Source organism: Suncus etruscus, chromosome 1, assembly GCF_024139225.1.
Source record: "Suncus etruscus isolate mSunEtr1 chromosome 1, mSunEtr1.pri.cur, whole genome shotgun sequence".
Classification (NCBI taxonomy): Eukaryota; Metazoa; Chordata; class Mammalia; order Eulipotyphla; family Soricidae; genus Suncus; species Suncus etruscus.
The window spans coordinates 146,514,252-146,528,393 of NC_064848.1; the positions used below are offsets into that span (position 1 = coordinate 146,514,252).

Below are 14,142 nucleotides of genomic sequence, written 5' to 3' on the forward strand. Positions count from 1 at the left end.
AGTGATAGCACAGCAGGTAGGGCATTTGCCTCACATGTGACAGATGTAAGTTTGATCTCCAGCATCCCATATGGTCCCTTGAGCCTGTGAGGAGTGGTTTATGAGTGCAGAGGCAGGAATAATCCCTGAGCACCAACTGGTGTGGCTCTCTCAAAATATTTATAGCTCAATAAAATAAAAAGAAGTAAATCACAACTACCAATTTTTCTAATATCCTGATCTAATTTACATTTTAAATTTGAACATATTTTATGTAAGAAGAATATTTTTCTGTTCTGTCAAATTCTATTCAAATGTTGGACCTATTACCAAACCATTACAATTATCCTAATTAATACTGATAGGCTATTAAAATAGATGTAGATATAGACAGCTTGATTTCCATAACTATATCATCTATATCTTCATTTAATAACACCTTTTACACTTATTCCTTAAGTGATTTATGATAAACACTCACTGCTACTGGATTTATGGGGGGAGTGTAATGGACAAAAGAGGAAAGGTTATATTATCAAATCATTGCACACAAAAGCTTATTTTTTCAGCATCACCATGATTTATTTTCCTATTGTGTTTTATTCTCAGATGGAAAAATAATTTTATCAAGAAAACAAATTCTTCTGTCAAAGTAAAATAATTCCAATTTTTAATCCTTTTCTTAAAAATGTCAACAGTTAAGGAAGGTTTGCTCAACCTCTGCCCATTTTATTGACCAATTTTTAAAAATCTATTGACAGTAAAGAACATTTTCCTCAAATAAGATGATTATATTTTATTGCTGATTTGTTTAGTAGATATTTTTCAATTGGAAAAAAAAGTGTAGGTGAAAAAAATTACGTAACAAGAGAAGTAGTTTACATAGTCATAACATTTAAATTGCTGCCAAAGAAAGAAATGTAGAAAAAAAAAGATTTTAAATGTAAAATATCACATAACTTTAAAAAACTTACCTCAATTTTCTATCATTTATCATGTACTATAAGTCAACATTCTAGATAGGATTACAGTCCTTTATTATAAGACCCTACTGGTACTATGGTATACATTTAAAAAAAATGCTACTACAAAAAAAACTTTATTTGTTTCTGCCTATTATGTACTTAAACTACTGATAATTTTGAATAAAAAGCCTACAGTAGGTATAAATGCAATGGTTAACTGATGTCCTTTCCTGTTCCACAGAAGATGGAATCTTTTAGTCCAGCATTTTCTCCTGTTTCTTGCCTTCCTTTTTCTTCTTCTTGGATTCTGCTGTGATTCAAAAGGTAAAAAACAAAGATCATATTAGTAATATACAATGGAGGGGAGGAAGCCACTTTGCTTTTTACAAATGGCCCAGAATTAAACAAGTCAATAGGAAAGGGGTGGCAAGAGGCACAAAAGAGCATATATCTATGTACAAAGGTATATATGTATGAATGGGAATATTTTTGCAGGAATAGTGCCTATAAAAATAAACAGAAGCAATACATCTTGCCTAAAAATGACCTGCCTCTGTGTAAACATCTATAAATACCTGCCATCCAATCGGTTACTTGAGTATGATATACAAAATATTGTCTAAATATCCTACTTGAAAATAAAGGCTCAGTGCTTTGCTGAGAGGTTAAGCCATGTCACTAATCAATGGAGAATTACAAAAGCTTTACTTAGCCATTTGCATAAAACTGTTTATCAGTATTTTTTCTAATAAACAATTTCAAAGTTTGCTTCTGCTCATAAATATTTTACCAGCTACCTATATTTCAGGGTCTAGTTTTGAGCCAGAAGGAGCTTTGTACCTGTAGAGATTCCTAGTTTTTGATGAACCAAATACACTAATTGAATATGTACAACCATATGGCATAAAATCAAAGTCTCATATGTATGTTATACCTTCATCTCAACATCTTCCTTTTTAAAAGTATGATGTAATGGACAGCAAAATAAGCCATGTCAACTTTTATTCCAGCAATGTTAATAGATATTAATAAGGGTTTTAAGACACTTTTGAACCATATTTTGGCAGAGATCTATGTACAGTTTCTTTGGTTAGATTGATAGAGTTTAACTATTGGTTTCACCAGTAAATTATTGTATGACACTGGGAAAGCTAATTCATGTATTCTTGTCTCAGAATTCTCTTTTGTGTGTGGATATATGAAAAGAATCTCTTTATTAGAGATGAGGACTTTATGCACATGATACAACTGCATAGATTCTATAGAAGGATAACAATTATCAATTGTGATAATGACTAAAATGTGGAATTAATTTTTATGTAGTTATTATTCTTTAACATTTTCAAGACATATGTACAGGACAGGACATTAAGTGCATTGAGAAAGGTACCAGAAAAGAAACAATAAATAACAAAAATTACAACTTTGTTAGATCATAGAGCTTGTGACCAAGGTCCATAATGCTTGTGATGAGATAGAGTTTGATAACCAATACAAATATTGTACAAATATCAGCCCATATTTAGACAGAGCTTGAATCTTTACCATTCTCATCCTCATCAACTTTTGAGATAAGTTTCAAAGTTTTTAAGTATCTTAAGTAAGGAAATACATGCAAAGAATTTATTCTAAACTTCTATTCAATCAGATCAGGAACTGTTTAAACTTTTATAAATTTGTGCTCATAATAATATGTTTTTGTTCATTTCTAGTTTTTCTCTTTTTAGTTTTTCTTCTTTCTATTCTTAAAAGATTTCATCCTTCATTATTTTCATTTGTCAATTAAGTTTTTTGTTTTATATAAAAAGACCAGAACTTCCACATTCAAAGTTTTCTGTAGAGTCAACAAAGGTTTTGTTTCATTTTTAAATAGTCAGTTTCTCAACATTTTTTTTTTTTTTTTTTTGGTTTTTGGGTCACACCCGGCAGTGCTCAGGGGTTACTCCTGGCTGTCTGCTCAGAAATAGCTCCTGGCAGGCACGGGGGACCATATGGGACACCGGGATTCGAACCAACCACCTTTGGTTCTGGATCGGCTGCTTGCTGCGGCAAACACCGCTGTGCTATCTCTCCGGGCCCAGTTTCTCAACATTTAATAATTCTTAGATTTTTATTGGTATCATAAGCAATAGTTGTGTATTAAGATATCACTGTGTAATAATCTGAGGTGTCAATTGAAATATATGTCTTGTTTTCCCTGTCTCATTTCACAAATCCCATGCTAAAATGCTTCCACGATTTATAAACTTATAGTACAGCAGTAGACTGGCTGTTTGGGGCAATAATTTGCATATTTAACTTACATATTTTAATTAATTATAAAATGAATGAATGACATACTAATCAAGTATTTATATAAGTTTATTTAATGAAGCTAAGTTATTTTTTAATATTCTAGACTATTTGACCTAGCTTATATTGGGTAACACATTAGGTTTGGGGACCTCTCCTTGGTAATAACAAAAACACATTCTCACTCTGTTACCTAAGTCTGACATTTATTTATGTTCATAATTAACAATTTGCTAAATACCAAGAAGTCAACATAGTGCCATTTAATCTCCACAGTGGCAATCACTTAGTGTTCTGACATAACTGGAAAATCTTCTGGAAATGACTTTGAAATCCTAAAGTTCACTTGGAGTTAAATCTAAGTAGGAAAATAAATATTCTTCACTGACAACCAATGCAGAGGAGGAAGAGTTTGAAAATGCCTAAAGATATTTTTATTTCTACCATAATTAAATGTTCAAAGTTTTGAGAATAAAGAAAAAATGCATTGATGATACTGTCTTCAATCAAAACCAATTTTTGATGACTTTATTTCACTGGCATACAAAGTGATCTTTGTCATCTTTTGTCATTGTGACCTCAGAAACTTATGAATAACTTTTAAACCTTTGCTCTCTACATAAGAATTTTAAAATAGTATTATGGAATCTATCATTTTAGACCATAATCTGTAATCATGGTTAAACAACTCTATGTACTTATTTAAAAACAAGTAACCAGAAGAGTCCATAATTCCGCAAGTTCCATGGTGACCTTGCAGGAAAATCAGAGAGATCTTTCCATATAACACAGTACTCTTTTATTATTTATCACATATGTATTAACTGTCTGGTGGAATAGTTATATATTATTTTATCTTGGACATCATTCAAATCAATTATCTTTATTTAAGGCTCTGAAGATATGTTCTTCAAGCACAATCTTTTCCCATCCTATATTTGTCCTGTTCCATCACCATCGACATTTTTCACAAAATCTACTGTCCATCAAATGTTAGTCTCAACAAGACTTCTGGTTTGTTCATCCTTGATTTGAATTAGAATCCTTTTTGTGGGACTGGAGCAACAGTACAGCAGTAGGGCATTTGCCTTGCATGTGGCTGGCCCTGGACAGACACGGGTTCAATCCCCGGCATCCCATATAGTCCCCAGAGCCTGCCAGAAGTCATTTCTGAGTGCAGAGCCAGGAATAATCCCTGAGCACCAACAGTTGTGGTCCCCCCACCCCCCAAAAATAATAATCTTTTTCTTTATTTCCCTTTTTGGAAGCATTTAACTCTAGCACCACAATTTCCATCAATATATGTATAAGCTGTAAAATAATAACTTCTCTTCAGTATGATATACTTAGCCAATTTCTCAATGCTTAACACATTAGAACACCTTTTAGTAAAATAAATAAATCTAGGGCAAAGAAAGAACATATGCTTCAATAACTTACTATACATCCACCTTCCTAAATTTTCCTTGTTTATTTGCACTTCAACCTGTACAAGCTATGTTCTCTTATCTGAGTGTTTACATCCCCCATCTGAATTTTGATTAAACAATAGCTATTCATCTTTAAGATCTTAGCTTCAATGTCAGTTCCACAACGAATGCTTCCCAGTATTAAGATCATAAAATTCTGCTTTAATCACTAGGTGCAATTTTAATATTTCCTTTTATGGGAGTCTTTTAAAAAGTATAAGCATATAAAAGCCTGTATTTTTATCAAAGGCCATGGGTTATAGTGACTATTTTTATTGGGTAGTTATTTTATTATTTCAAAGCCTATTTCTCTTTCTGTTTTTACAGTAACATTATAAAATGTCCACAGAAAGAATGAATTCCTAAGGAGAAAAAGAATGTCTCTCATGGATATATTCTAAAAGGAAGATAGTTTCTCATCTTAGAGTTATATAATTCTTCTTTATGAAATTCTAGTTATTTTTTCAGCTTTACAAATTACAGTTACATAAAAATTAAAAATACATATGTTAACAAAAATTAGTCATAGGTTTATATTATAGAACTGATGATTTTTGGTAGATTCTATTTCTGCTTTCTCTTCATGATTAAATGCAATACTATGAATTAAGAACATATTAATAGGGACCAGAGTGATAGCAAATGGTAGGCATTTGCGTTGCATGCAGCTGACCTGGGACAGACTTGGGTTCGATTCTGGCATCTCATATGGTTGCCTGAGCCTGCCAGGAGCAATTTCTGAGCTCAGAGCTAAGAGTAACCTCTGAGCATCACCGGGTGTGGGCCCCCCAAAAAAGGTTATATTACATATACATATGATAACATATGTAATATTGATAATGTTTATCCATTATGCCATGAGCCATGGCATAAACTTTGAAACTTGACCATTCTTTTACACCATCTGCGACATCCTTCTTTTTTCATTGGGTCAGCTGGTTTGTTTTTTTCAATTATTGAAAATGATAAGTAAATAAATTATTTTACATATTAAATTATTGTATTTTGTTTTGATTTATAGATTATTGGGAAAGGGCCTACTCGTTCAAAGGATAGGCTAATTTTAGATTAGCTCTAAATGTGTGTATTGCCAAATTTATTTTTTGAAAAAAAAAAGTGCTACTTTCACACACTAATTTCACATCAGCAACTTATATGAGATGCTATACTAGCAAACTTGTGCTCAGAAGGCAAATAAGCAAACAGCCTATATTGTCTCTTCTCCATCTAATCAGAGTCCCTTTCAGAAATAGGATTATTGCCTCTGTGGGACAAGTAAACATGCTCTACCATTTTTAATATTATTAAGTCTGAGAGAAATAGCATAGGGAATAGCCCTTGAGAGGACATCAATTTAAAATTTTTTCAAAGACTTTCGGGAGTGAAGCTTACATAGGACAGAGGAATGAGAATTCCAAAATAGGCTTATCACATCTTTTGAGCAAAATATCTATTTTGCTAGGAATGAAAATGTAATGCAGAAGATAAGGCACTGACTAGTAAACAGCTGACTCAGGTTGGATCCCCCTGAGCCATTCGGATTCTGGTACTACATCTGGTACCCTCAGCCCCACAATGAGTTATCCCGTAGCAGAGAACCAAGAATAAACCTGAACACCAGTGGTATGGCCCAACATCCTATAACCTTGATTTTTTTTAATTTTTGCTTTGATTACATCCTTTTAAAAAATGGCATGCTATGTTGTACAGAAAATATATAAAGGAATACAACAGATAAAATAATTGAAAACACCTTCTATTTTAAGAAATGAAAATCAGCCTATTACCTTTTTTTTAAAGAAAGGTTTTGAATCATTAACCCAATGGGAAGAACTCTTGATGAGAAAATGATTTGCACCTCATCAGAGGGAGACTTTATCTATGAGGAGGCTGGGACACTTGGTAACAGACATTGAGGTGCAGGGGTCAGAAGTGCCAACTTCTGAGGAACAGCCTGGCATAGGACCACTAACCACAAACTTGGGAAACTTTTTCAATAAATCATAAGATTCCATTGAAGGAAAAAGATCGTCATCAGTGATATTGCTACAATGAAAATATATACAAAAGCCTTTATATTAGTAGAATCTATGTAATGATCTCTGAGCCTAGTTAAAAGAGCCCACCCATGCTGAGAAATGTGCTGTGCATGCCACATGGAAATATCTAATCTCTCTTGCTCTATTCAGGAAGTGCCTTAGAACTTATACAAGTGTCTTAACCCTGCACTATCTCTATGGCCCCGCAATAATTCTGATCTATGACTTAGTCTAATGTTTAAAGTTTTGTTTTGCTTTTCTCTTACTCTTACATGACTCCCTTCATTTTCTTTTATGAACATTGATTTTTAGGATTGATATTATGGAGTACAACACACATTTGCAAACACATACATGCATATGTATATTCATTCATGCTTGTGCCCAACTATATCTCAATGCCAAGTATGTACTCATAATTTATACCTCCATATCTGTTCTTTACTTCACTCCTCTCCCCTTTTTTTTTGACAATCAACTGTCTACTTCATAACAATACCTGCCACTCTTTCAACTTCTACCCCTGTTTGTATTCTAAAACAAATATACGTGAAGAGAATATTGCACAATATTTTGTGTCTAGACAAAATGAAAACATGTCTGGACCCTTTGAGGAGTCAATGTTTTGTGCCCACTTATTTTAGAGGTGATTTAACACAACTCCTCAAATAGAAAGTTCAGCACTAGTAAGTGATATATGTGCAATGTTATGAAGCAGATGAGAAAATTATTTCAACTGCTATGCACAGAAATATTAATAAAAATCTCTATATATGTCAGATCTTTTCCAAAACTGCTCACCCACTTTCAGTGAGCCTCACCCTCTATCCTTTACCCAAGGATCTTCTCTATCATTTTTTTAAAATAATTTCTGCTTCCTTTTTCTCCAGTGAAAACAAGTACAATATCTACTGGATCACTTCCTTCATGCAATAGAGTCCTGGGTATCTTGGTGCTTAGCCTTCATAAGACTTTATGCATGTAAAAACCAGGTAGACAAATTATCAATTTATACCCCTATTAAAATGCTTGCTTGTTTGTGAAAGAGAAGGACCAAGAATCAAATCAAATGCATGTGGAGGAAGTGTGCTACAACTCAAATTCCTATTTTTACTGCAATGTCTGTACCTACATTCTTGTTTTGTATTAAGTTACACCTACTTGTTTATTTGAAAATGTGAAAATAACTGAATATTAATGTGTCCTGAGAAACAGGAGAGAAAAATAAAGCAGCAAAATTTTCTCATAAAAGAAAAGCAAAGGCTGTGTCTGCATTTTTGCATAAAATATAGTTACTAAATGTTATTTTTATCTTTAACAAAACATTAATTGCTAATAGCATTGAACAGATGTGAATATATATTAAACTTATGAAATTCTAAAGAATGCATATTTTTGAAAGCAACTTTCTGAATATTGGTATGCTTAAACCCATATTTTGGTGCAATAGCATCATTTCTTAGATACTTATATTAGAGATTTATGAATATATGTGCATAAGTGGTTGGTTTTAAATAATAGAATTAGACTTGGTGATCCTTACTCTATGTCTTTCAAAGTAACTTGAAATAACTCTTAAATGTTGGGATAGAATAATATACTTAAATGTATGTGTAGCTCCCTCTTCTAATCCTCCTGCATCAATACAGTAAGCCACTAAATGGTAAATTCATGTTTCAGTTTCTTTGATTCAGTAGAAGCATCTGACCTTTTATTCAATCCCAAGGTTCTCCAGGGATATTTAGGAATATGGCTTAGGGATTATTCCTTGTACCACTTAAGAGACGATGATGTGCTAAAAATCAAAACCCAGCTCTCCTTCACATGCACTTACCTCTTGAATTATCTCTTCAATCCCCATAGACTTATTCTTAAGATTAGACTGATTTTTTCCATGCTCCCTCCCAAAAAGAAAGAGCATTTTTAATGTAATATAAATCCTTAAAAGCATTTATATTCTTTCAACATTAATTAGGACAGAGCCTGAAAATTTGTGCTGTTATTATATATTCAAATATTTTATAATTTTATCAGAAGTAAAATATATTATTAAAAACAATAATTAGCTCTCATTCAGCACTTATATTTTCTATTATTCTATCTGATATTATGCTACTAGAAAATTATTAGTTATAAAAATAATAAAAAACCAGAACTCTAAAAAATTGACTTGTAATCTCACAAATAATTCTTTATTTAACACTAAATGGATTTTTTCTGGAGAATTCAAAAGTAAAGTACACTATACACAGTTATGACTTAATTGTGTCTCTCTCAAAAATTTATAAAGATATCTAAATTCTCAGAATCTGAAATGTCTGGAGTTAGTATTGTTAAGGTGAAAGTGTGATAAAATAAGCCTGAGGGAGTTCCAAAGCAAATTCTAACTGGTATCCCTAAAATAAAGGAAATTTGAACAAAGAAAGGAAATTTGAGCAAACACATGCAAAGAAGGGAGAAGATAAGTATCTATGAACTCTGAAAAAGGGCCTAAATATACTACACTTTCTTAATTTTCTTTAGGGTTGAAGAAGTCAACCTCACAAAAACCTTGGTTCTATCTATTCCTGCATACCTGTGCGAAAATGCATTCATTGGGCCATCCAGTCTGGGTATTCCTTATAACAAACCCTCCTATCAAACACATCAGTAAGATAGATTTTTACATGCCCATTCTTTATGTTTCAAAGCATTCATACTCAGTATAAATGCAAAATGTTATAGTTATATTTCATCACCCATAACTTTAGTCATTTTAATTTACATCATTTATATGAATGACTTTGGTACTATGACATGTAGGAGTCCACTCTATTTCAGAAAAGCCTTCTGCTTTAGTTTCCCAACCCCTCCCCCCTACACCACATCCTATCTTCATCCTTCAGTATCAAGCAAGTAAGCTAAATTTCCCCACTGTGATTTCTCCTGCCCATTTTAAACATTCCTTTCCTCCCATCTCCAAGCTGTCTACAGCAATAGCAAACTAAATCTAAAGAAAATTTTTTGGACCTCTCTACATTTCCATACAAGTCTAGTTTGTTACAAATCAAGTCAAGATCTGAAGATATGCTTTACTCTGTTCCGTAAAATGAAAATAAATTTTTAAAAAGTATTTTGCAAATAACAAGGACTCTCTATGTGCTACCATGCAGTAAACTGTTTGGGGCCTTGGCCTTATGTGCCCCAAAAGTAGGACATCAAGAACATTTTCAGCTACTGCTTCTTTCTCTTTGGATGTCAGATGAGCTCTTAAACAAGCACTTTTTTTGCTCCTTCAGAAAAAGTTATGCTTTTTCTTTTCTTTGTCTATGTACTGAGCAACAGCCAGCCCACTTCAATTTCCCTAGAGGTTCCTGGAGAGCTTAGCTTCACAGCAAAGCTGACCAGAGGCACTGACAAGTGGGAATGTCCCTCTGACTGCCTCTTATTGCCTCTGCTTCTTGTTGCCAGGAAAAGGGGTCTCGGATCCAACCTACAGTATCCCAGTAACAATCAATTACTCTCACAGTGATGTAAAAGCAACTCTAATTCTGAACTAGAGTATCTCTGGGTATAACAGGGGGCACTGCACTGATATGTCTTTCTTCCCAAGAATTCAGTCCTCAAAGGACACCAGCTTGAGAAATGTAGCATTTAAAGTTGTTATTTGCTTCCATTGCAATTATCATGCAAATACTAGTTTTAGCCCAAAATGACATGACTCACTTATAAATCACTGCAAACATATCTATAGTGATCATTTGAAATTATCATTGGAAAAAATTCAAAATTGTTTATTTTTGAGAAGACTTAAAGAACTCTCTTATGGAGTGTTTCTTTTGGAAGACATCGATGTAAATAAAATCTAGAAATAGACGGTTTTGACTGTAGGTTCAAATTTCACTGGTTTAATGACCTTGTTCAAGTTGGGACTTTAGTGTTCTTGTTTACAAATTGTGAAGAATACTTTTGGGGGTTGCTGTGAGACAACTAAGGATCAATAATAATAACTGTCAACCACAAATGTACAATATGTTAAAAAAAACACTTTTAATGATAGTTACAATGAGGAAAAGAAATTCTCATTTGTTCACATTCTTTGAGTGCTTTTTCCATTGTCTGATCATTTGCCGTAAGGTTCTTTTCCAATCTCTTCTGCTATATGGAGTGTTCTACATTTCATTCTTCCAGTTCACTGATTCTGTCCTCGGCTGCTGTTATCCTGTTGGAGAGGCTTTCCATTGAGGTTTTCAGTTCAGCTACCATGTATTTCAGACCTGTTATTTCAGTTTGGAATTTTCTGATTTCTATATTTGTGTTCTGTTCAGCTAGAGCTATGTTTTCTTTGATTTCTATGAGGATTCTCCATATTTCTATTCTAAACTCCTTATCTGAGAGATTAATCATATGGTTGGTATTTTTTGGGGGGGAGTCATCAGAGCTATCATCTTCATTCTCTGTGCATGGTGTTAGCCTGAAAGGTTTCCCCATTGTCACACTTGTAATGTGATTTTTTTCCCCTGCAGATTATGGTGGGGTTCATTAGTTAGAAAGAGCGCACAGCCGCAAAGCAGAGCAGCCATGCTCTTCTGGAGCCTCTAGTAGACAGTTTTTGCTGGGTCTTTCTTAGTCTTCTCAGGAGAGTTTCAGAAGACAGAAGAGAAGAGAAAAAGGCAAACATGACAGGTCCCCTCAGTTTCTCTTCCAGTTGCTATGATCACAGCAGGGACCAGGCCCCTCCTGCCTTCCCAAAGGAGCTACTTTTCTGCTGGTTTGCCTCTGGTAGCTGGTTTTTACTTGGTCTTTCTTGGCCTTTTTGCTTGGGTGCTTCTAGGAGACAGTTTCTGCTGGGTTTTTCTTGGCCTTCTCAGGAGAGTTTCAGGAAACAGAAGAGAAGGGAAACAGGCATAGGCAACAGGTCCCCTCAGTCTCTCTCCCAGTTGCTTTACTGAGGAGAAGAAATTCTCAAACCATGGGAGGTTAGAAAGCTTCTTAGGGAAAAATGAAGGTCCCTTAACCCAGTAACTAATCAGTATGAACATTGTTCTATTATTCAACCTTCCTTACTGCTAGTTATTATATAGCTCTTTTATGTATGTATGTATGTATGTTTGTATGTATGTATGTATTTTATGTATGTATACAGCTAATGAGCTTCTGTAAATGGAATTTACCAAGGGACAAAGGCGATAAAAAAGTAAACTCCACAAATATTTATAGTTCTTATTTTTTTATACATTTCCAGGAAATTAGAACAACAAATCAGTTACTAAGTTTGGTTGTAAAAGATCTGGTAACTCCCCTTCCAGATAAGCATATTATGCCTAAGTAGTAACTTATTTGCTCAGATTGAAACTAAAGAAAAAAATGTGATGTGCCTAGCTAGCTAGTTTGGGATAAGTTTTTGGAGATATCATCCACTCATCATTCATTCAAAAACTACTATCCATTGAGATCCTCTTTTGGAGATGCAGTTGTCACTTCAAAGAATATATTAGATAAGTTTCTGTCCTCAAGGAGTTTAGTGGAATAGGAGTTTAGTGATAGAGTTTATTTGAGTTTACTCTAAACTAAGAGTAGATAAAGGATTATATGTATTAGTGGTGGAACAAGCTTTTGAAGAGAAAGAGATTTCTTGCTTGTGAAAGAAATTCTGGCAAGTTAGAACACTTTAATTTTAACAAAGTTGATTTTTGTTTTGGCTTTCAGGACTTTGATCTTCACCTTGTTTTAGTTAGAACACTAATCTTGCTAACTCTTTCTCAGTCTTCAAGGCCAAATACTCTAAGTCACATAAGCCCTGTTGGCTCAACATTTGGTTTGGTTCTGTATTATTTTAAGTCTATTTAACCAGTATATTGCATGTCCAACAATATCATGTCCAACATCATTTACTTATTGATGTTACCAGTGGTTACCCTATTACCCCTAGAAGTAATATTTAGGGAAGGAGACTCAGTTAATGTCATTAACGTCAGTTATTCAAGTATGATCCATTGCTGGTGCATAGTGAAGTTAAAAAATAAAACTTTAGGAAATGTACATGGCTTGCCATTCACTGGTTTTCTTCAATCAGAACTTTATTGATCTACTTACACTGAATAGACACAGAGGATGTAGCCATGTTTTATGGCACAGATCTAAATAAAGTAAGAGTGCTCTGTAGTTAAGTCATGACCCCTTTGGTTATTGTCTTCAGACCTTATTCCAAACATCTAACTTGTTTCCTCACATAACAACTGTGTGGATGATCACAGTAACTCTTTTAAGATATTTTATGAATATTCAGTGCACAATATAAAGGCAATTTACCAAATAGAGTCAAAACATACTAAGCTCTAAATAAATAATAACTATTATTATTGTACTATAATCACCACATTTCTTTTCCTGATAATGGGCTGAGGGAATAAGCCTTTTAAAAACTATTGGAAGAAAAAAATCTAAAATGCAACCATCAGGAAAAATAAAGTCATGAATTATCCTATACATGAATAGACATGGAAAATATTATGCTGAGTGAAATAAGTCAGAGGAGAGAGATAGACACAGAATAGTCTCACTTATCTCTAGGATTTAAGAAAAACAAAAGACAGTATGGTACTAATACCCAGAGACAATAGAGGTGAGGGCTGGAAGGACCAGCCCATGACATGAAGTCTACCAAAAAGAGTGGTGAATGCAGTTAGAGAAATAACTACATTAACAACTCTCATGACAATGGTAGTGAGTGAGAGAAATAGAATGCCTGTCTGGAATACAGGCAGGGGACGGGAAGGAGGGTGATGGGAGGCATTGGTGGTGGGAAAGTTGCAATGGTGAAGGAAACCTTGGCATCACCAGGTTTGACATGCACCACCTTCAAAATTAAATGCACATTTATTGAACAAGTGTATACATATATTCTTTCATTTCATTTCTACAGCTTGCTATAAAATATTCATTATGAACCATAAGTTACAAAAACCAAAGCAGATTTGATTATAGATAATGCAATCTGTTTAAACCCAGTCATTGCTGGAGGCTACAAGCAATCTAATTTGTGGTGTTCAGGAAACCTTGCATTGCTGGGGATCGAACCAGGGCATTCATGCCAAGCCGAGTCCTTTGAGCTATCACCTCCCTGGAAAAATACTTATAATTCTAAAGGGAGCAGAATGAAATATCTTCAGTTCAAGAATAGTATTGTGGATAGCAAATTAAATACAGAGGCTGAAAAATTGCCAAAAATAGAATGAAAAGGAAATAAAATAGGAAAATAAAAAGGAAATAAAAACAAAAAAAGGAAAAAGAAAATAAAAGTAAAATGAAAAGGAAATAAAATCCTTGAGACTTAATTAGAAAAAGGTTTCTCTCTGATGATGAAAAGAATTCCCACAGCTTTACCATTTTCTGGTCAAGGGTGCAAGTAACAACAAT

The 14,142-nt window shown here is 33.8% G+C and overlaps 1 protein-coding gene across 2 annotated transcripts in view; it reads right to left on the reverse strand.

Moving 5' to 3' along the window:
• Positions 1–536: 536 nt before the first annotated feature.
• PTN (pleiotrophin) overlaps positions 537–14,142 on the reverse strand; it is a 104,694-nt gene continuing 91,088 nt past the window's right edge. Inside the window, exon 5 of one of the 2 annotated variants that reach the window (XM_049775676.1) lies at positions 537–1,251. In XM_049775676.1, coding sequence (XP_049631633.1) covers positions 1,199–1,251 — 53 coding nt within the window. In that variant the 3' untranslated portion in view covers positions 537–1,198. Of the gene's footprint in view, positions 1,255–14,142 lie in introns of both variants that reach the window. The other variant, XM_049775670.1, reaches the window with a different exon arrangement.